We start from the raw sequence: 21,964 nt of genomic DNA, 5'->3' as shown, positions 1-21,964 counted from the left end.
CTGTACATCTGAAACCAACACAACATGGTAAACCAACTCTACTCCAATAAAATTGTTAAAATTTTTTTTAAATAATAAAAATAATTTTATTAAAAAAAAAAGAATGTAGAAATAGTACATGGTATTTCTTGAAAGAGGACATGGACAGAGTTAAAGAAGATCTCTACAAAGAGATTCTAGATAGGACTACAGATCTGTCTAGAAGAGGAAGACATGAGGGACCCTGTGGGTCTACAACATGGAAACTAACAAATCACACTTCTCAAAACAGACAGGCACGGACGCAGGAGTACAGAGACCACCACAGCGAGGGTTAGCAGCAGGGCAGGAGAACTCACCACAAATGCTGAAAAACAGCGCCTTCCAAACCTTCCCTTTTCCTGGCTTTAAAATAAAAGAATATGTGGAAGACTGTTACTTTCTAGGAAAATCCCAAGTTTCTACAACATAGTACCCAGTTACTGACTCTGTCTGCTTCATTCTGTTACTGCATATATGTCTCTCTCACCCTGAGCAGATCATGTCTTTTTGTATTTATGTGAGCAAAGGAAATGCGGATCAGTGAACAAAGAGGTAAGAGGTTAACATCAGTAGAGTGGAGAGTAACAGGCCTTGTCCAGTTTCCAGCAAGTGAGTAGCAAACAGGGAGAGCAGTGTTTAGGACATGATGAGAACCCTGAGACGTATTAGAGAGGACAATACTGCCAATGGTGCAAGTGTGGCATGGACCTGGGGCGCTCTCAGGAGAAGGTGCTTTTCTCTGCTTGGAGACTCCACTGGTTACCTCTTCACGCACCATGCCCTTCACTGACTTGTGCCTGCATGTTCAAAAATAGATGATCATCATCATTTGAGAAGTTGCCTCATGACAGGTCATCATGAATTTTAAAAGATCCTTTTCTCTTTTTTCTCCTCCTCTGAGACATGAGAAAGACCAAGAAAAAGGGATGAAATTATACTTTTCATCCAATGATAAAATATACTTTGGATTAAATAAAACTCTGCTCATGGTTTATCAAGCATCAGCTTAAGGACCCCTTAGCCTAACTATATTAACAAGAATAATAAAAGGACTAATAATAAAAGTCTCCTGGTTGTATCTTATATTTGTAGCCTTGATATTCGACACATCTTGAGTTATTAACTTGTCAGAATCAAAGTATAAAATGTTACTAACATTTTAAATGCTCAATCTAAACAGTGTTTATTGGTTTATCTTTCAATGTGGATATATTGGTAAATAAGAATTTTGTTTTTATTTGCATATCATATTAGGACTTTTCTGCTGCATATGTGCTTTAATGGAAAAATATATGCATATCATTTAATAGGCCCAATCATATTTCAAAATAAAAAAAATTGCCAGAATCTTTTAACCTTGATGCTACTATAATGGACTGAGTGAGGGTAAATGAAGCCAATATATAAGGTAAATGGTGATGCACTAACACTTCCTTTAGCATACTTCAGTCTTCCTTTATTTCATTATTCCTCTAGAAATCGGGATTAGGCAGCTCCTCTGACTAATTAACCCAAAGAGGTTTGACTAATACAAGGAGATTGCAAGCATGATTAGTTAAATGATAATGTACATAGCACTTAATGATCATTATCATTTATTCTAATATCAGAGCTAATAAATGGTGAAACTGCTTAAGCCAAATGCTGTCATATTATAATAACTTACATCATGGCTAGCACTAATAATTTCTAATTTACTTGGGAATCGATGGGACATGTAGCTTTCTCAATGCATGTCAATGCTTTCTTAAATAAATTTATAGATGCTTTTAAAGTAGAAAAATATTTATCTCCTTACCTAGACTATGTAACAAGTAGTCATACCACCATTCCCCTCCAAAACACAAACAGTTCTTATAGCTACACTAATGCATCCTTGGCTTTCATGAAGCCAGTATAATGTATTAAGACAACTTATTTACAAACAGTCAATAATAGTAACTAGTATGAATTCCAAATGCAAATCTCATCCCATTCCCTTGCTTTCTGAGGATTCAGTGACTAAAGATTAGACAACAAGTTCTTATGTAGCACTGGAAGGCTACTTTGCTCTGAAAGCCAAACCCACCCACACACACACACACACAGAGTAGAGGGACCTGATTTTGTCTCATGCATTTCAATCATTTTCTCTCACATTAAGAATTGCAAAGGACAAAAATAGTCAGATACATGCTGCAAAATCACTGGTCAGTGTTGTCTACAGGACACAAAAGAAGCAGGAAGATGGCCTGACTCGCATGGAGAAGCACAGTCACTATCCTGAGCCAGAGGGACCCCCGTCACTGACTCATCACTCTGAAAGAACACACAGTGAAAAGTACTTCAGTCTCTGGATCACATAAAAATGAAAAGCTGAGAGCTAGAAGAGAGAGAAGTCCCTTTTATACATAGTATTAGAAGAGAGAAAATGAAAAATAAAAATAAAATCAGTGTATTTTAGTAAAAGAGATAGATAACCAATGACTGTAAGGAGAATTTTGCGCTTCCGGTTATTCTTAACAGAGATAAACTGAGTCACCAGGCATTTGCCCATCCTGACTGCCCATGTTGCCCATTTAGAACTTTAATATTTCTAACCTTAACTTCTAAGAAAGTTAATGGCTACTTTATAAAGAAATCCAAAAGGTCTCCAATAAAATATAAAAGTCCATTGTCCTTGACTCTCTTGCCTTATTGACGCTTTTCCTGTTATTTCTTGATTCATTGACTATAGACATTGATTTCCTGTTGTGAGATTGAAGCTTAATATCCTCACAACTTGGGTCTCTCCATAGGGCTTCTTACAACATAGCTTCCCCCAGAACCGAGAAAGGGGGAGACACAGCACCCCAGAGGAAAACCACAGTATCTTCTGCAACCTAATCTCAGATGTGTGTGTGTGATTCATCTCTCAGTTGTGTCCGACTCTTTGCGACCCTATGGACTGTAGCTCACCAGGCTCCTTTGTCTGTGGGACTTTTCAGGCAAGAATACTGGAGTGGGCTGCCATTTCCCCCTCCAGAGGACCTTCCTGACCCAGGGATCGAAGCCGCATCACCTGTGACACCTGCATTGCAGGCGGATTCTTTGTCCACTGAACCATTGGAGAAGCCCCAATCTCAGAAGAGATATACTATCATTTCTGCCCTATTCAACTAGTTGCAGACTAATCCTAGAAAATGTTGCTGAGGTGAGCTACATAATAAAGAACATTAGGAGGCAAGGATCACTGAGGGCCACCTTGGAATCTGTCTACCAGAGTGTTTATTACTATTATGACTATAAAATAGCATATGAGGCCATGTTAAATTCAAGTAGAGTATCCTACCCCTGTACAATATGGGGTTAGGGGATCTGACCTCTGAGCATATGAAAATCTACATATGATTTATAGTCATATGTGAGGTTCCTCCATACATGAGGTTCCTGCCAACTGTGGTTCCACATCCATGGACTCAACCAACAGATGGTGTAGTATTATAATGTTTAATATTTAAAAATTGCACATAGAAGTGGATCCATGTAGTTCAAACCCATGGTGTTTAAGGGTCAACTGTATATCATTTTTTTCTAGAATAACTGTCTCATTTTCCAAGTGCCTATCACTCTTTCCATACTTGTCCTCAAAGCTTTGCAATACAATTATACAATTGTACATCACTTCAATTCAGTTCAGGCGCTCAGTCATGTCCGACTCTTTGCGCCCTAATGAATTGCAGCACGCCAAGCCTCCCTGTCCATCACCAACTCCCGGAGTTCACCCAGACTCATGTCCATCGAGTCAGTGATGCCATCCAGCCATCTCACCTTCTGTCGTCCCCTTCTCCTCCTGCCCCCCAATCCCTCCCAGGATCAGAGTCTTTTCCAATGAGTCAACTCTTTGCATGAGGTGGCCAAAGTACTGGAGTTTCAGCCTTAGCATCATTCCTTCCAAAGAAATCCCAGGGCTGATCTCCTTCAGAATGGACTGGTTGGATCTCCTTGCAGTCCAAGGGACTCTCAAGAGTCTTCTCCAACACCACAGTTCGAAAGCATCAATTCTTCGGCGCTCAGCCTTCTTCACAGTCCAACTCTCACATCCATACATGACCACAGGAAAAACCATAGCCTTGACTAGACGAACCTTTGTTGGCAAAGTAATGTCTCTGCTCTTGAATATGCTATCTAGGTTGGTCATAACTTTCCTTATATACAATTATACAAATATTAATATAACAAAAATTATAAAGTTAGATACATCATATTATTTGTAAATTCTGTCTCTTATCTGTAAATTCTACATTTCCCCCCTTATCTTCCCTATAACCAACTCTGCTTATGCTTTTCCAAATACTGTACTATTTTTTTCTGCTACCATATTTTTCATCCAACAGATTTGTTTCTAATCCTTTCATATATATACTGCATATATTATAAATATGACATATCACTGAGATACTTGACATCTTTGCAATTTTTAATTATGGTGCTTTCCTCCACATTTTCTCTGTTCATTAAGAGCTCCTCTGGTTTGTTTTCCCTTGTTGTTTTAGGTTGAATGTTTTCCTCAAGTGTCAGCTAATGAATCCTTGACCCCAGTGAATAGTTCAAAGAAAAAAACTTGTGTGAGTAGGTTTGTTAACCAGTGGGCTTCTCTGTGGAGTACTCTTGTAATAAGCTAGCAGTTTTTGAGGGAAGAGGGTCCAAAACACCAGTATCTGACAGCCTTCTCTCTAGACTGTCGGTTGTCCCCAGGAGAACCCTCTGTCCTGTGCCTGGAGTGTGAGCTGGCTCACACTGAGCGGTGGCTGGGCCCGAACAGGACTGTCCCACTGACATCCCCTCCTCTCCTGGGACCCGCCTCTGTGTTCGGGTAACTCCTGTCTTCACGCACTACCTTGCCTCCGACCGGCACCCCAGCTCTAGAGTCTCCGCCTGAGTTTTCTGGACGCCGTCTGTACTCTTACCTGCTCAGAGAGGAAGAAATGCAGTGCAGCCAGGGGGTCGCAGGTCTGGCTGTGGCGCCTGCTACCTGCGTGGGGCCACTCTGCCCCCCGGCACCCTGCTTCCTGCTGGACGCCCTGCCCCTCCTGTTGGCGCCTCCGGGCACCCGTGGCTGCTGAGCCGTTGGGTGCTCCTGTGAGGGCACATGAGTGCTTCTCACTGGGGTCCCTGTTGCTGCGGACTGAACTGTACCACCTGAGACTCATGTCAAAGCCCTAGCACCTGGTGTCTATGAAGGGTACCTGATTTGGAAACAGGGCTTTTGCAGATGCAATCAAGCTAAGGTGGGGGGTGTGTACTCGCAGTCGCTTCAGTCATGTCCAGCTCTTTGTGACCCCATGGACTGTAGCCCACCAGGCTCCTCTGTCCATGGGAGTCTCTAGGCGAGAACACTGGAGCGGGCTGCCATGCCCTTCTCCAGGTTAAGGTGGGGAGCCCTAACCAAAAGATTCAGGTCCATATAAGAAGGTCATGTAAGGCCCTTCCCTGGTGGTCCAGCGGTTAAGACTCTGCGCTTCCACTGCAGGGCGCGTGGGTCTGATCCCTGGTTGGGGAACTAAGATTCCGTATGCCATGCGGTACGGCCAAAAGCAAGAGCACATGAAGACACAGAGACACACTGCGGGGCTACGTGCAGAGTCTGGGATGAGTGTGACGCGGTGCAAGCCGAGGAACCTGGAGAACAGTCACTTCCAGAAGAGAGACGGGGGGACAGGGCCTCCCTCAGAGCCTGCGGGAGGAACCCGCCCTGCCCACACCTTGAGTTTGGACACCCACCTCCAGGATCCCCACAGAGCACTCCCAGGCCCTCAGTTTGGGGAATCTGCTTGGAAGCCGTCAAGCCCCCGGATCCCAGCTTCCTCCTCCCACAGTATTCTCTTTCCTATCTTCACATCTTGCTGTTCCAGGCTGACCATGTCTTGACTTCACAGAATTTGATGCTGGTTTTTGCTGCTCTTTCTCCTTGTGGCTTTGCGGTAACACCCAAGGGGAAAAGGAGGTAAAAACACCTTTATTATTTTATTTTAAAACCAAAGTCTCTATAGACTTTTAATTTTTTTTCTTTTTCTCTTCGAAACTAGTTCATGCCACATCTTAAGTACACTATAGAGACTACCGTATGTAAAAGAATTAATTTCCATCTCTCTAATTAGTACACCATTCTGCATACTACTGCCACTGCACAAGAATTTATACTAACTTTCTACTGACAAATGCATCATGCAGGGTAAGCAGAAAAGGAGAAAAAATGCAGAGGAACTACCAAACACTGCACTTATGGCATATCTACTCAATTGTAGGTACATGCATCATGCAGGGTAGGCAGAAAAGGAGAAAAAATGCAGAGCAACTACCAAACACTGAACTTACGGCATATCTACTCAATTGTAGGTACTCTGACTTCCCAGGTGGCAACAGTGGTAAAGAAAGAACTTGCCCGCCAACGCAGGAGATGAAAGAGGTGAGGTTTCGATCTCAGTCAGGAAGATCCCCTGGAGAAGGGCATGGCAACCCACTCCAGCATTCTTGCCTGGAGAATCCCATGGACGGAGGAGCCTGGCGGGCTACAGTCCATGGGGTCGGAAAAAGTTGGACACGACTGAAGCAACTTAGCACGTCACACAGGTACTTTAGTAGAGTCCTTTCACATGTTTTCACTTAATGTTCTAAACAGTCTAAGAAGCACATAGTATAATTTCTTTTTTTTTACAGCTGAGGAAAAATAAATCCCAAGGTTAAATAAGCGGCTAGGGTCTCCTTTCATTAGATCAAGAAGTCACAGCAAGGCCTAACTGCCCCTGAAGCCAGTGCCTGATTCCACGCTGTTTTCAAGGTCAGACTATTTGGCCAGATCACCCAAGGCTTTTAGAAACGGGATTTAAAAATACGAATACTTTTACAGATAGTGAGTACAAACAGCTATTGCTTTAGTAACTACTATGCCCGACAGGCATTTGGCAAAACGTTTATTTCTGATACTGACCACACTTGGAAAGTGGTTTCTATCTGTGACTACTCCAAACTGACCTTTATTTTTAATGAGGACAAATAAAATAAAATATAAAAACAAATCTAGCAGTCCCTTAGAAACCAGTGTTTAGCACCAAGTGTTGTTGTAGGAAAAGACCTCAGACACATGATGTAGCTGGCACCTGCCTGGAGGAAAACCAGCAGCATGAGGTCACTGCCATCCCTGATAGAATGCCTTCCTCAAATGTAATAGGACACCCAAACCATGCTGAAACATACATGGTACAGCCGTTCCAACAGAGGTACCTCGACTTAATCAGTTAACTGCTACACTGTTGTAACTACTACTACATGGAACACCTTATCCTCTCAAAACCAGGATGACTCTGCCTGGCTGGTACGCTGAAGCTCACTCAGCTGGCCCACTGCCAAACTGATCCCTACGGTTACACTTGGAGATTAACCCTTAGAGTTTTCAGGAAACTGGAGAACCAACTTTGTCACAGGGCCTGGGGAGCACCTCGGCTACTTTTCTTTCCCTCAGGTTTTACAGTCAGTTACTTATACACAAGTAATCTCTCTTTTCAGCTGGACCATTGATGCAAACATTTTCCTGCATCTCCTGAGCAGTAACGTTTCACAATCCATCTAGGAGATGTGCTATTTTCTGCTGCCCTTGCCCCCCTTCCCCACACAGCCTGCCACTTGCAGGAGAAGCCCTTGCATTCCAGTTCTCAAAGAAAAAGGATATCATCAGGTGAGACCCCCAAGCTTCTGACTTAATATTCACGTCTACTTCTCTCCACACACCCTTCCTTTTCACCATCCAGGTGCTCAAACCTGTACTCTCGCATCCCATCCCCAGGAACCTCACCCTCACTACCGCCCCAGCAAACACACATCTTTCCCCACCAGAGTGCCTTCCCTTTAGAATGGGTGGTGAAGCCAATGCCACACAGAAGACAAAGAGTCACGACCCTCTCAATGAACTACAACCTGTTTTTGTTCCAGCTATCTCCCTTCTGTTTCATTCTTTCATACCCAGACTTTTAGAAAGGACAGCCCCCATGATGCCTGCACTCAGCACTGTCTGCTTCAGTTTCTACTGTTCTACCACAAACGCTCTGCCAGAGGTTAGAGGTGTTGTCTGTGCCCTTGGGTCCGCTCTGTGCCCGGTGAGCCTCCATCCGTGATGGACCTGGCTGTTCTCAAGCCTATGGCTTTGCGTACCGCTCTGTCTCTTGGCCCCTCAAGAGACTGTTCCTTCCCAGCTGCAGTCTAGCGAGTCCTGCACATCTTCCTGCCCGGGAGGTCAGCATGACTAATAACCGTCCTCAGTACATGTGATATCGTTCGCTCCCTGCATCCTGAGTGAACCTCCACAGCGGCGCGGGTTCACTGGACCTTAACTGCTTATCCTAAACAGCTAGTCACTAGGATTACAGACTCATCAACCATTTGATATGTTCCTCACATTTGTGACTATGTCAATTAAAGATTAGTTTTCAAATGACAAAAAAATTACATTAAACATCATGAGACTCTTACTGATGCAGTCACAAATGTGGAAAATGCATCATGCATACATGTATAAAAATATAACATGTAGAAACAGAAAATTTGTAACAAACCAATAATCAAACAAGAAAAAAATTATTTTTTTATTCTTTGGGGAATTTGATAAAATCAACAGATCCTTTTAGCAGGGGGTTGTCGGGGCGGGGGTGGGGGAGGGCGTGGAAAAAAAGCCCCAGCACAAAATCTAGAACAAAAACAGAGTTCAAGGAGTTTCTAAAGTCCATCTACTGCTGCTGCTAAGTCACCTCAGTTGTGTCCGACTCTGTGTGACCCCATAGATGGCAGCCCACCAGGCTCCCCTGTCCCTGGGATTCTCCAGGCAAGAACACTGGAGTGGGTTGCCATTGCCTTCTCCAATGCATGAAAGTGAAAAGTGAAAGTGAAGTCGCTCAGTCGTGTCCGACTCTTAGCAGCCCCATGGACTGCAGCCTACCAGGCTCCTCCGTCCATGGGATTTTCCAGGCAAGAGTACTGGAGTGGGGTGCCATTGTCCATCTACTGACTCCTTATAAATCCAGATTCTGACCCTATGCTTTAAGAAAAGGATTCATTTTGATATTTGGCAAAACTAATACAATTATGTAAAGTTTAAAAATAAAATAAAATTAAAAAAAAAAAGAAAGAAAAGGATAGATTTAGAATGGACCAAAAACATTTAAAAGTAACAATTATAGTCCACTAAGTAACACAAACAGATACATACTAACCATAACAACTATTTCAGGGGAAGTCAAGGACATCCCTTTCTTCATACAATGGTCCTTTATCTCCTTTTCACTCAATTTAGTCTCAGCCTTCAGCCTACAACTGTGAATGCTTATTAAATGAAAGGCATTTGTTATTTCTTGCTTAAATGTCCTTTTCAAACAACTTGAGGTCCTCACTACTTGAGAATTTTCTAACCTGTTCACGCTTAAGAGTCTGTCTCATAAGGACTGACCAAAAGGTTGTCCTGCCCTGACTACAAATGGGAAAGGCCTTTCTGTCCACCCACAGGGCATCGGGCCCTGGGCAGGAGCCTAGAGTCTGTTCTCCTGTGCTTGACTGCACAGGAAAGAGGAGAGCCATCAGGCTTGAATAAAATGTAGAATCACCCAAACTGTTTTACATTCCTGGCCTAGAAAAGTCTCTTTAAAAAATATTTAAGTCTTTTGACAGTTAAAGGTAGTATTTAATTCCGCTTGAAAGCCCAAGTGTAAGGGTGTCAAAAACAATTAGTATTTTAATAGTTCCCTTCCTTAGACAGGCACAAATTCATCAGAAAGAGAACAAAAAATAAACTCAAGAAAATAAGCCATATTATTCGTTATGCTTTTCTACTTTAAAATAGGACATTATTATTATTTTGTTTAATGAAAATGGTAGCCCATATTCTACTTTGATAGATAAGGTTTTCTAGACAGAGATTGGTTTGGTATTGTCCTCCCTATTTTCAGAAAAGCCTGAAGGCAGCTCATGCTCAGTAGACACCACTGAAAATCTTACAAATTTCATAATTCTGCCTCAAGACAAATTCTTGCTGCTCATGGAAAAGGTAGGTCAAGAAATAAAGGGACTGAAGGCTGAGTGCAGAAGGGAGGGGGGATGGTTGTGTGTGAAGTTTTAATACATCGACAACAAACCTGTCCTGTGAGCTTCCTTTAGAGTTATTTTGTGAGAAATATGCTAATTCAAAGATACCTAACTAGCTTCACATTTAATTCTGACTTCCAATCCTAGAGTGGCAGAGCAGCTGTGCCTGGAGGCAATACAATCTTGTTTCTATAAAAATCTCTCAAAGCTCCATATATAAGTGGAAGACTAAAAACAGATAATCAAATCCAAATTAAGGCTATTAAGAACTGATTTAGTGTAAAGATAATACAGCAAGGTTTTGTTTAGGTTACGGATGTTCACTAAAAATGTGTAATACTTGTTTGCCTAAAATTTTGATTATGTTTTATCTTATTTTGTCACAGTTAAATAGTTTTATCATTAGGGATTTTAATTGCATATAGTTTATAGAATTCTTTCTGATTACTCTATATCCATTTAACTGAAAAAAAAAATTCCACAGTACCACTTAATGAAAAGAGAACCATCTAATGAGATGCAATCAAACTGCTAGCAGATGCTCCATAAGATGTGGTTGAACAATTCCTGTTTGTGAAACCTTTGTCACAAACGTTTTAGAGTCTACAGGGGAAAAGAAGTCCCTGAAGAGAGTAGAAATTACTGTACCCTGAAAAACACTGGTTCCTCAGTTGTAATACCACTAAGTTTTATAAAGATAAAAGGAAAGCAACAACTAAAGAAAAAAAATGGGGTAAACCACATCCTTGAAAATCTTCTTCCAACCTACACTGAAGGTTCCTCTATCATGTGATCTTCCTTTTCATCCATTATCTGCTTCCATCACTGCCTGTGTCCATCTCTAAGGCTCAGTCCTTGTACTCTCTAAGTTAGAGGATTTCCTGCAGATAACTCATCTGCGTATGCAGTTGTGAGCATTTCTCTGTGAGGATCTCAACACAGAGCTCTAGACCTGGCTTCGCTCCTCACACCCTGATAAGCTCTCTGACTTTCTCCATTCCTTGAAGCCAATCTATGGAAATTTCAAAGTGGCTATTAGGTCCTTTCCATTCTTTGTTCTAATATGCGTCATACAAATTGCTCAGACTTGTCATTTTCCTGCTCAAAAGCCTCAAGAGTCCAAGTTCTTGGCCTGGCATCAGACTCTCAATATACTTCTTCCCTATCTGGGCCTTTATTTTTAACCAGGTCAGTTTATTCACTAATACCCAAATATGGTATGATTTTATTAAAATGCATTAATAAATATTTTGATTATCTTGAGTTACTATTTTCTATCAACTGTAGAAAATCTTTAGATTTCAAATGCACTGTGTTGAGTAAAGAAATGAGACAATGTCCTGTACTTATTAGTAGATGCTTTCATTTATTTACTGTTGTTAAACTTTGCTTGATTAAGCAAGGGAAAGAAATCAAATTAATAAGTTACTCCACACTGCTAAGGAGTGAATAATCTAATCAAGATTGAACCTCACCCTTCACATCTGATGCAATAATCTTCAAACCTGTGATGATCAAATATCTCCTTCTGATGACAGATAATATTCTAGGAAGAAGATGAGAAGGAGTTACTTGGTCACAGTTGGGGCTTTAGCAAGTGACATACTAAGGCCTACATATTTGGGTAACAACTGCAGATGTGATTTTGCTCAATGTACATTAATTGTTCTATTCAAGTCTAAGCATAGACATGTCTATATTCATTCAACACATTCTTACTAAAAACATCCATGTGTCAGGCATGAACCCAGCGAACAACTGGGGCTTTAGCAGTTAACAAGGCAGAGACCCTCCTTGCCTGCACCGATAGGACTGAGGAGTGATGAGGCAGACACTGTATGAGAACTCTTTAAGGGAAATGCATGGTGCAAAACGGGAAAAACCAGGGTGCTAGAAAGAGCATACAGGTACTAGTAAGAGCAAATAGTTTTTTTTTTTTTTTCAGTTTATTTTTAATTGGAGGATAATTGCTTTATAGTATTGTATTTGTTTCTACCATACAACAATGTGAATTGGCCCTAAGTACACATGTCCACTCCCTCTTCAAATTCCTTCTATCATACCCCACCCATTCCACCCTTCTAGCTTGAGCCCGCTGTGTTATGCAGCGACTTCCAATTAGCTATCTATTCTACATATGGTAATGGAATATTAATCAGCCATAAAAGGGAATGAATTTGAGTCAGTTCCAGTGAGGTGGATGAACCTGTGTGTGCTCAGCTAGGTCTGAATCTTTGTGACCTCATGGACTGTACTGCTCTGTCCGTGGGTTGAACCTGGAGCCTGTTACACAGAGTGAAGTGAGTCAGAAAGAGAGAAACAAATGCTGTCTATTAGCACATGTACATGGAATCTACAAGAATGGGACCGCTGAGCCTACTTGCAAGGCAGGAACAGACACAGACGGGAGCACAGACTGTGGACACAGAGAGGGGAGGAGAGTGGACGAAGGGAGAGAGGAGCACTGCAGGGCACACAGCCTTTCAGGGCTCAGACTGGGAGGGCGCGCACATGCTGCTTCTGCTTTTTGCCTCACTCTTGCCATCAGGGTTTTGCCTCATTTCTGTTTATCCTTCAAAACTCAGCTTTGATTTCAGGTCCCTCTAGAGGCCAAATCTGAACTGTCTCATAAAGTCTGGATTGGTCTTTACTGTATTCCAAAAGCTCTGTGCATTACTGCCATCTTGGCATTAACCAGACACATGAGATCTGTTACTCAGCTGTCTCCTAACTGGCTGGTGGATTCTTAGACGGTATCTCTGCATCTAAAATGTCCAGCAATGCTTAATACATTTTGCTAAACAACTGAGTAAGTGAAGGCTTAACAAAGAAAAACACCACACACCATTTCTTACTAGGTCTTAACAGACAAAGCAAAAGATAAAACAGCTAAAGGTTTTAACCAAAGTATTTTGAGTAGAGGTTTAGCCCAGCACAAGGGCTGGATTATTCAGTGTGTACAACTTCTCTGTTTGTGAGGTTTATAGGAGTTAGAGTGCTTCAGGTCATCTTTTGCCAAAATATATCTTGTGAAACTTTAGCTCCAAGGTCTCAGAGGATACATTATCAGGATTTTCTCATTCTGAAATAAAAAGACTCTTTCTAGTCTACACACACACACAAAGTCTATATTTATAATCTAAAACTTTCATGATCTTTCTAACAGTATAAGTTTATTAAATTAATATAGATATTTTAATAGAGTTTATTAAAAGAAATAAACAATGGTCCTAATTCCAGAAGGTGATTTATTCTTGCGATCCAAGACTCAGATAAAAGTGCTATCTAGTGTTTCTACCTGGGAACAAGGGAGGAGACAGACCAGAGGCTAGAAAATGTCTGAGTGCGTGTGAGAGTGTATCTCAACAGCATGAACTTATGTCACAAGACAAAGAACATGGACATACGTGGCTCATCAGGATGATGAGAAGAGGAAAAAAGTGATTCAAGCTGCTGTGTTCAGACACGACATAGCACAGAGAGGAAGAAGCTGGACTCGGAAGTCAGGCAGACCTCTGTCTGAAACTTGGCCACAGGACCAGAGGCAAACTATGAGAACAATCTTTGGTTATATTTTACTATAAAATAGAGATAAAAACAATGACTATCTGATAGGATTATTAAGAAGATTAAAAAGGATATATATAAAGCATTTCAACATACTGCCTGGCTTCTAACTCAAATAACTCAATAAACAAAGTAATGTAGTAAAAATTAGCCTATTAATACTATTATTACTATTAAGATGCAAAGATAATTAAAATATTGTAGAAAATCTCATAGATCTTTGAAAAATAATAAGATATCAACTACTATATATTTTTAGAAAATGCAAGTGTCAGTTGTTAGTTTTAAGTACATGAAGTGAACTTGCTTCAGTCGTGTCCGACTCCTTGCGACCCCTGTGGACTATAGCGTGCCAGGCTCCTCTGTCCATGGGATTTTCGAGGCAAGAATCCTGGAGTGGGTTGCCATTTCCTTCTCCAAGTACATGAAAGTAAATAAAAAAACAAAAGGGGTTTACATTACATTTCAATCACATAGTTCAGTTGTAAGGTTAATATTTTTAGTGAAAACAAAGTAATTTTTCAAAATAGATTTAAAAATGAATTCTAAAATGTATCTTTTCAAAAAACACTCATGATCCTTGTTGCAATGTTCTTAACCAAATTCTGCATTTTTCAAGGTCTAGTCTAATAAATCTGCCATTATACATGTATCTTTAAAAATCAGTCTGTTCATTTGAATTTTGTTTTTTACTTGGTGAGAAACATAAAGGGAAAACATAAATATCAATGGAAATAAGTTTTTAAAATACCTTAACCCATTACATGTATATTAGAACAGAGAATTTGATCTTTAAGATATATCTCCTTTGACTTGCTATATAATTTACTTGCTTAATTATCACAAAAGCTTTAGACTTAAGATAGTATATCAGCCTTGATAGAAATAGAAGTGCAATTCTTACCTGCTTTTTTCCTCTGGACCAAAAATATCACAATTCATAATTATAGACAAACCTTTGTAGCCTGGACACGTTACTAACATTATAGTCACAAAAGGACTGTTCTTCTCAAGGCCCGTATACAAATTTATCTTAAAAAGTTTTCCCCTTCATAGCAGCCAGAATACTTAATCACAGCATGGGTATCTGTATGCCATTATAATCATATCATATCATGACTGGGTCTTTTCTTTAATAACTTACAGTGGGGGCTGAGTTATTTCACATACTGCATTAATAATAATAATTAAAAAATCTAAGTACACATATGCAATCAAATAAGAAACATGATGGGAATCAACACTAATATTACAGTTGTGTCACTAACTAGCTCTGTACTCTTAAAGTTCTCAGACTGTCTGAGTTTCTCTATTCTCTACACTTTTTGCCAATATTTAGTAAATAATTACCCAAAGCTAGGAATTAATTATCCACAGTGAATTTTTCTGACTTAGTACAATTTTTTCTTCCTATTTCTAGAATAGATAAAAGCAAAACAATAAAAACAAACTGTTGAAAACAGTCAAAAGATCTATTTAAAATTTTGGTGTACATTTTTTTACCTTTTCTTTCATTTATTAAGCATCTATTATGTATACTTCATCTTGATCGGTAAGCATCTACACATCTATTAGAAGATCATTACATTCATGCCCCTTTCTATTTACGTCATATTCTTTTTAGGTTATTCTAGAAATCCGACATAAGTTTTTCTATTCAGTCACACCTTAATACTTCTAGAACGTTAACTCATCTGTACACAAAACAACCCAAATAAAGTCTGTCAAGTATCTTTTCATTTATAAATCTAGTAAACTTTGCTAACACCTCACTGGATAAATGTCAATCACGATGGATGAATTTGATTTTGACTAGGAAAGGGAAGCAGAAACCATAATACACAACAGTGAGAGAAAGGAAGCCAAAGTAAACAAAGCCCAATACACACGAAATGGCGTCTTGAAGACAGAAAGAGGGCTCCATGCACCGGGGGTTCAGGAGCCAGCTGGGGATGTACGAAAGGAGCCAGTCTCAGATAAACATGGGAGACGAAGGCAGCTCGCCTTTCTTAGTGATTCTAGCACACCCTTCCACAGTAATACCACATGAAGCTCATCTGTGTTAAACATGTGGCCGCAGAGCTAGTCACAGTGTCTCACACTGTACTGGCAAACATGGTAGAGTAAGACAGGTAACAATTCAATATTTCAAACTGTATCTTAATGTAAAGCAAATACACTGCTCAAAATAGGATTAAGAGAAAACAATGTTTTTGAAAGGAGACATTGGACAACAATGATTATAAATGTGTGAGGTAACTTCAAATAATAATAATAAAAGCAAACTGTGTACTTGAGACCTGAAAGAAGAATCTTTGACACTACCTCAAGGCACTAATGGAGGGATGGAAAAACATGAGTGTACAATCTCATCACAAATATGTACATCCACACATTTTTACTATTTTAGTCACACTGAAACTCAAGAACATCACAGCAGCCTACTAAAATCTCAGATCAACAGGATAAAAGTAGATGAGAAGAATGTGCAATTTATGAATACGGTTTATTACCATGGTTACAAACTTTCAGAACAGGCCTCCGAGACGCTGGACTGAGACTCTGCCGAATATCTGTTAAAAATACATATATATAAAAGAAACTTAATATAGAGCTCTGTTCACCTCAGGAAGTATAACAATGTTAGACATTTTTCCAAGGTTAAGTATTTCTGGAAGCGATGCAATGCTTCAATACCCTGATATACTTGAAGCAATAATGTTATGACTTTTACTTCTCATTTAATTATGCTACTGTGAACTCCACTGGGATAAGGTACATATGGTCCCTTAGATGAGACCTGTCCCACTAATCAGGCTTTCCCAGGTTCAGCGCATTGATTTGTTAATATGCTAGTGACACTGGCCAACTGGAACGCTTCTCTCTCTGACACCTGTCATTGCAAAGGAAGGATTAAGCGCATTTATAAAACTCCTGAGGAGTTGTTGCCCACAGCACTACATTCTTGACACGCGACTTTAAAAGAATTATAAAAAAGGGGAGTGTTGTTCTTTGTTACAGTTCCCTAGAAAGTAACATGAAAGAAGCATAATGTTCACCTTTTGGCTTCGGTGTCCTTTTCCTTCGGTCGCGGAAGGCAGCCCCCGACTGCAAGGCCTCCAGCAGACTATCCATCACTCCTGTCTCATCACCCTCTGTGAAAAGAGAAGCCGGGAATTCCATCATCCCTCTGGGTTACCATAGCAATGTCAAAGCATGCGCAGGAACTGGTGATGGTATGGTAGGGGGAAGAAGATCAGATGCCAGGACTAAGCCACAATTTCAAAATATGAAAGGACTTTAACTCCCCCAGAAATCAAATGTCTTTTAATGCAATCTGTCTCATTAATGCCTCGGCCACTGTCCACTAAAGAGAACCAAATTCCACTGATTCACTTTAGAGCACTGTTTTTATAGTCTGGTGGCACAATAACTGTAAATGGAATGTGGGTCTAGTCGTATCTGTGTCTCGGGTTATCATAAATCACATTTCCCTTGTAGAAATGGGTTATTTTCAAGGCATCAGAGCTCCTATTCTAAAATCGACCAGGTGTGGGAGAATGTTTCTGTTGTTATAGAGATTCTGCTGTCTAAATTTATTGTACAAAATTATATTTCCAGGCCAACTTCTGTGAACATGCTCCCAACAGCTGATTCTTCATATCAGAGGGTAATTGTCCTCAAACTTTCAGTGACACAGAACAATCACTGCAAACTTTTACAGAAAGTATGAAAAGTTTGTCTTTTTAATGAAAGATAAACCAAAAGAGGCTCTGAAAAACCTGAAGGATAGAAACACATTATGATTAGTTTAAACTGACATTCTACATATAATTGATGAGATTCTGGATATAGAGCCAGCTCTCTGTATTCAGTTATTTTGTAATCTACAGTTACATATGCCCATGCTAAATGTTTTTTAAAGGAAGCTGTTAAAAAAAAAAAAAAAAAAGGTTCAAAGAAACTACTGGTTCAAACTAAATCTACGGAAATGACAAAGATTTTTTTCTTGGTCCCTGAGAGAGTAGTGGCATTCTCTATGAAGTTGTGTGACTGGTATACAGTCATATCTAAAATACTACATAACTATTTTCCTCTGGATTTTTTACTTCTTTTTTTGAAATGCAATCCTATTCTAGAGAACATATGACAAATGAATGCAGTAGAGTACAAACAACATACTCATTTATGGTTTATAAACAGATATATAAATATGTATCGGCCGTTTGCAACCTGGTTCTGTTTCATTTTTAGAAAAGTACTAAACTTCATAGGTATAATGTGAAAAAAGGTGGGTGAGCAATAGAGTATTTGGAGGTTGTTAACTTACATGTAAATTTAGTTCTAAAGTGGCTTGATGGCTATTTTAATTAAAATACATTAAATATTTCAGATATTTTAATTAGTATCTAGCAATCTTGGAAATTTACACTCAAACTCAAGTACATTTTTCCTAAAAAGAACTGCAGGTAAAGCTAAATATATATCTCATTAGGGTGATATTATCATTAGTGTGACATTAGTTGTGAATATATCTCATTAGTAAAAGGAAACCTTGAACTTTCCACAGTAAGTTTGCTGTTGACAGTAGTATTGATGAAGTGACTGTGAAACTATTACATGAGTATTGTAAGCCTGAGCAGATGGGTAGACACGTTGATGCAGAACATGGAATGCTTGCTGGGAAATACAAATACTGAGTGGGAGAAGGAGAGGAAGAACCATGAAGTGCTGGATTAGACAGAAAGGTATCAGATAAGCTCAAGCTTTGAAAAAAGTACTTTTTCTAGCTTTGTGGTCCCACAGAGCCGAGAAGTAATGACACCACAGGAGCAATGAGCACACTTGGCCCTCAAATCTTGGCTTCTAAATACTATTACTCACTAGTAGGAACTGGAATACGTAGAAAAAGGGCTGATTCTAGGGCTGAGATCAAGGAAGAAAGAAATGAGTCAGGAACATACAGAAAATGTCTGTGCCAGAAAATAAGAAAGTGCTCAAAGACAGATGGGTGGAGGGGCCAGAATGAAGAATGAAAGCGAATGTGAAAGTGTGAGTAGCTCAGTCATGTCCAGCTCTTTATGACTCCGTGGTTTGTCCATGGAATTCTCCAGGCAAGAATACTGGAGTGGGCTGCCATTGTCTTCTCCAGTAGATCTTCCCGACCTAGGGATCAAACCTGGGTCTTCTGTACTGCAGGCAGATTCTTTACCATCTGAGCTAACAGGGAAGCCTTAGCCAACAGGGAAGGAAGAACAGCCTTAGCCAAATTTAGGACAGTCTGACCACTGAATCGGAGAAGGCAATGGTGACCCACTCCAATACTCTTGCCTGGAAAATCCCATGGATGGAGAAGCCTGGTAGGCTGCAGTCCACGGGGTCACTGAGTCGGACACGACTGAGCAACTTCACTTTCACGTGCTGGAGAAGGAAATGGCAACCCACTCCAGTGTTCTTGCCTGGAGAATCCCAGGGACAGGGGAGCCTTGGTGGGCTGCCGTCTATGGGGTCCCGCAGAGTCGGACACGACTGAAGCGACTCAGCAGCAGCAGTAGAACACTGAATAGGTAATGATGAGAATGCATTATTATACATTGGAAAAAAAGAATCATGAATCCATACTGACACTAAACATTTTAAATTTTATTTAAAAAGGGGAAGAAAAAGCTGTATTGAAAAAAAAAATTCACCATATTACAACTCACACAGTAAGAATTAAGCAGAAATCATCAATGGTTACAAAAACTATTGTATGTGAGGTTATGGAGCAACATGGCATGGAGAAATCTCACAGGTAACACCTTATCCAAATAATCAAATTTGACATCACCAGTAGTGATGGACAACAACTGTCTCCTGAGGTCATGCGCTGAAATGGACACAGTATAACCTGTGAAGAAATATTTAACCTGAATCTAAATGTAAGGAAACAATATTTTGTGAAGCAACTAGTCTAGGTTCTTAAAAGTCATCAATATTGACCAAGAAAGAAAAAAAGAGAAGAAAAGGTTAGAGAAACAGCATTTTATGTTAGAGGAGATTAAAGAGACACGACAACAAAATGCAACACACAATTTCTGATTAGTTCTTGTACTGCAAAAAAGCTACATATGACATTATTGGGATAGCCCAATTTTAAAATGTGTTGGGTATTAAATAATTATATTATACCAATGTTAGTCACTTGAGTGTGATGATTATATTATGGTCAGGTAGGATAATGCCATTGTTCTTAGGAGACAGATGCTGACATGGTCAGGCTCACTAAACAACTACCTACAGTTTCACATCCTCAATTTCATGCCTTTGATCATGCTGTTCTGTCTGCATAGAACATCCTTCCTGCTTTCTTCACCAAGCCATCTCCTTCTCCTTCCAGACAGACAACTAAATATCCTTTCCTGACCTATATATGCTGAACTAGGTGCCTTTCTGTGTCCTAATGGCTTGAAGTACATATTTCAATAAATCCTCTATAATATTGTTTATGTGATCATTTCTACCACGAGACTATGAGTTCACTGAGGGCAAGGATTATGGCTTTCATTTAACATTTAGCAAAGAAGGTGTTTATCAGCGTATGTTGACTCTATCAGCAAATGAAGCAGGGGCGTGGTCAGCTGGAAGGAGTCCCCCCACAGAAGAACAGAAGTCGTGATGGGGGTGGTGAGTGGGAGCACACCCCCGTCACCAGTGTCAACAATGCTGACTGGCTCCCTCCTTCCTCTGGCCACACGTGTCTGTTCAGCACATGCCAGTATCCCAGGAAGTGATCCACTGTTTCCTTTTCTGACTAAACTTAATGTCGGTGGTCTAGAACTGAACTATTTTTCACTTGAAATACTGTATGTGTTGCCTGAAATGATACTGCTTCTCGTTTCTCCCTAATTCAATTCATTCCATACAGCGCTGAAGCAGAATTATGATCCCCTAGTCACAAATTTTCAAAATCACTCACTTGCCACAATATAAAGTCCCAACTCGTTCTCTTGGCCCTGACACTGACACCAATTGCTCTTTAAATCATATCTCTGATTTCCAACATCACAACCTGTTCCTCCACTAAAGGCAACTACCTGTGTTTCTGCACAAACATTTTCTCCCATCCATCAGTCTCTACCTGGAACTTCTGTCCCTGGACTAATTCTCCAGTGTTAACATTTTGCTTGGCTTCCATTCCCCACTCTTATAGTGAAAATTGTATAGCATCAGATTAAGAAGCCCTGCATTCTACTCTGAGCTGTCAACTGGCTACGTAATCATTCCTGACATGTCTAATAGCGATAATACATGTCCATGGTTCAGGAGACGATCAAATGAGATCATACAAATGAAAGCACTTGGTAAATTGCTAAGTGATACAAAAATGTATGGAAATAAATTCATAAATGAACACCATGGTACACTATAGGAAGTTTATGTACTGTTCAATTATGTTCTCAGCATTGTTTCAGATACATTATAAATTAAATAACTCTTTTATAGCATATTTGATTATGCCTTTGAATAACATCATTTCTAAGGGAAGTTCAGATCAGAAATACAAGAAGACTCTTAAAATAGTCCAAAGGGTAAGATGGAGACACAGAATAAAGATGTTTTTCCAAATGCTGAAAATGCATTTGAAATTTTCACTTAACACACGTTTACTGAGGGCTATGATGCACCAGAATATTACTAGGCATTCAAGAATTAACTAGGTCCCAAGAATTAACCAGAGGTGTTTTCAGCTCTCCAGAAGCAGAAAAGTGAGCTCAGTACGGAGGGTTATATTGGATACGTAAGTTTTCCCAGTGAATTAGAACCTGTTAGCAACATGAATGGACATGGCAGGGACTGGGGAGGGAACAACACATCTGGCAGAAGAAAGGCAGATACAAAGGCAAAAGTTAAAAATAAAAACAGAAGTGAGGTATAACAAAGGATTTTGTTGCTGTTGTTTAGTTGTTCAGTGGTGTCCGACTCTCTGCGACCCCACTGACTATAGCCTGCCAGGCTCCTCTGTCCATGGGATTTCTCAGGCAAGAATACTGAGGTGGATTGCCATTTCCTTCTTAAGGGATCTTCCAGACTCAGAAGAAGTATTTAAAAGACTCATGTTTACATTATTCTAATATAAACCAGAGAAATAAAAATTAGCCATTTTTATTATAGACTAGAATTCAATTTCTTTAACTACAAGTCAATTGATATTCAAAATATTTATAGCCTCTCTCCTGTTGTGAAAACTCTTTTAAATAAATAGACTAACTGCAATAGTCAAAGCTGTGCTTTGTCTGAATAACATATC

General features: G+C 39.9%; 1 protein-coding gene across 12 annotated transcripts in view; it reads right to left on the bottom strand.

Moving 5' to 3' along the window:
• The window catches only part of DIAPH3 (diaphanous related formin 3), a 560,663-nt gene that overhangs the window by 123,890 nt on the left and 414,809 nt on the right, over positions 1–21,964 (bottom strand). For 10 of the 12 annotated variants that reach the window (XM_086328449.1, XM_086328450.1, XM_086328460.1 and 7 more), the window contains 2 exons: positions 16,734–16,829; positions 16,188–16,247 (listed from right to left, as the gene is read on the bottom strand). In XM_086328449.1, coding sequence (XP_086184575.1) covers positions 16,188–16,247; positions 16,734–16,829 — 156 coding nt within the window. Of the gene's footprint in view, positions 1–12,034; positions 14,086–16,187; positions 16,248–16,733; positions 16,830–19,005; positions 19,234–21,964 lie in introns of those variants that run through there. The other 2 variants (XM_086328451.1, XM_086328462.1) reach the window with 2 other exon arrangements.

Source organism: Bos grunniens, chromosome 12 (genome assembly GCF_055505025.1).
Source record: "Bos grunniens cultivar Pamir isolate PY7600 chromosome 12, Bosgru_T2T1.0, whole genome shotgun sequence".
NCBI classification, from domain to species: domain Eukaryota; kingdom Metazoa; phylum Chordata; class Mammalia; order Artiodactyla; family Bovidae; genus Bos; species Bos grunniens.
Note: the sequence above shows the minus strand (reverse complement) of the source record. Positions and strands in the feature narration are given on the sequence as shown.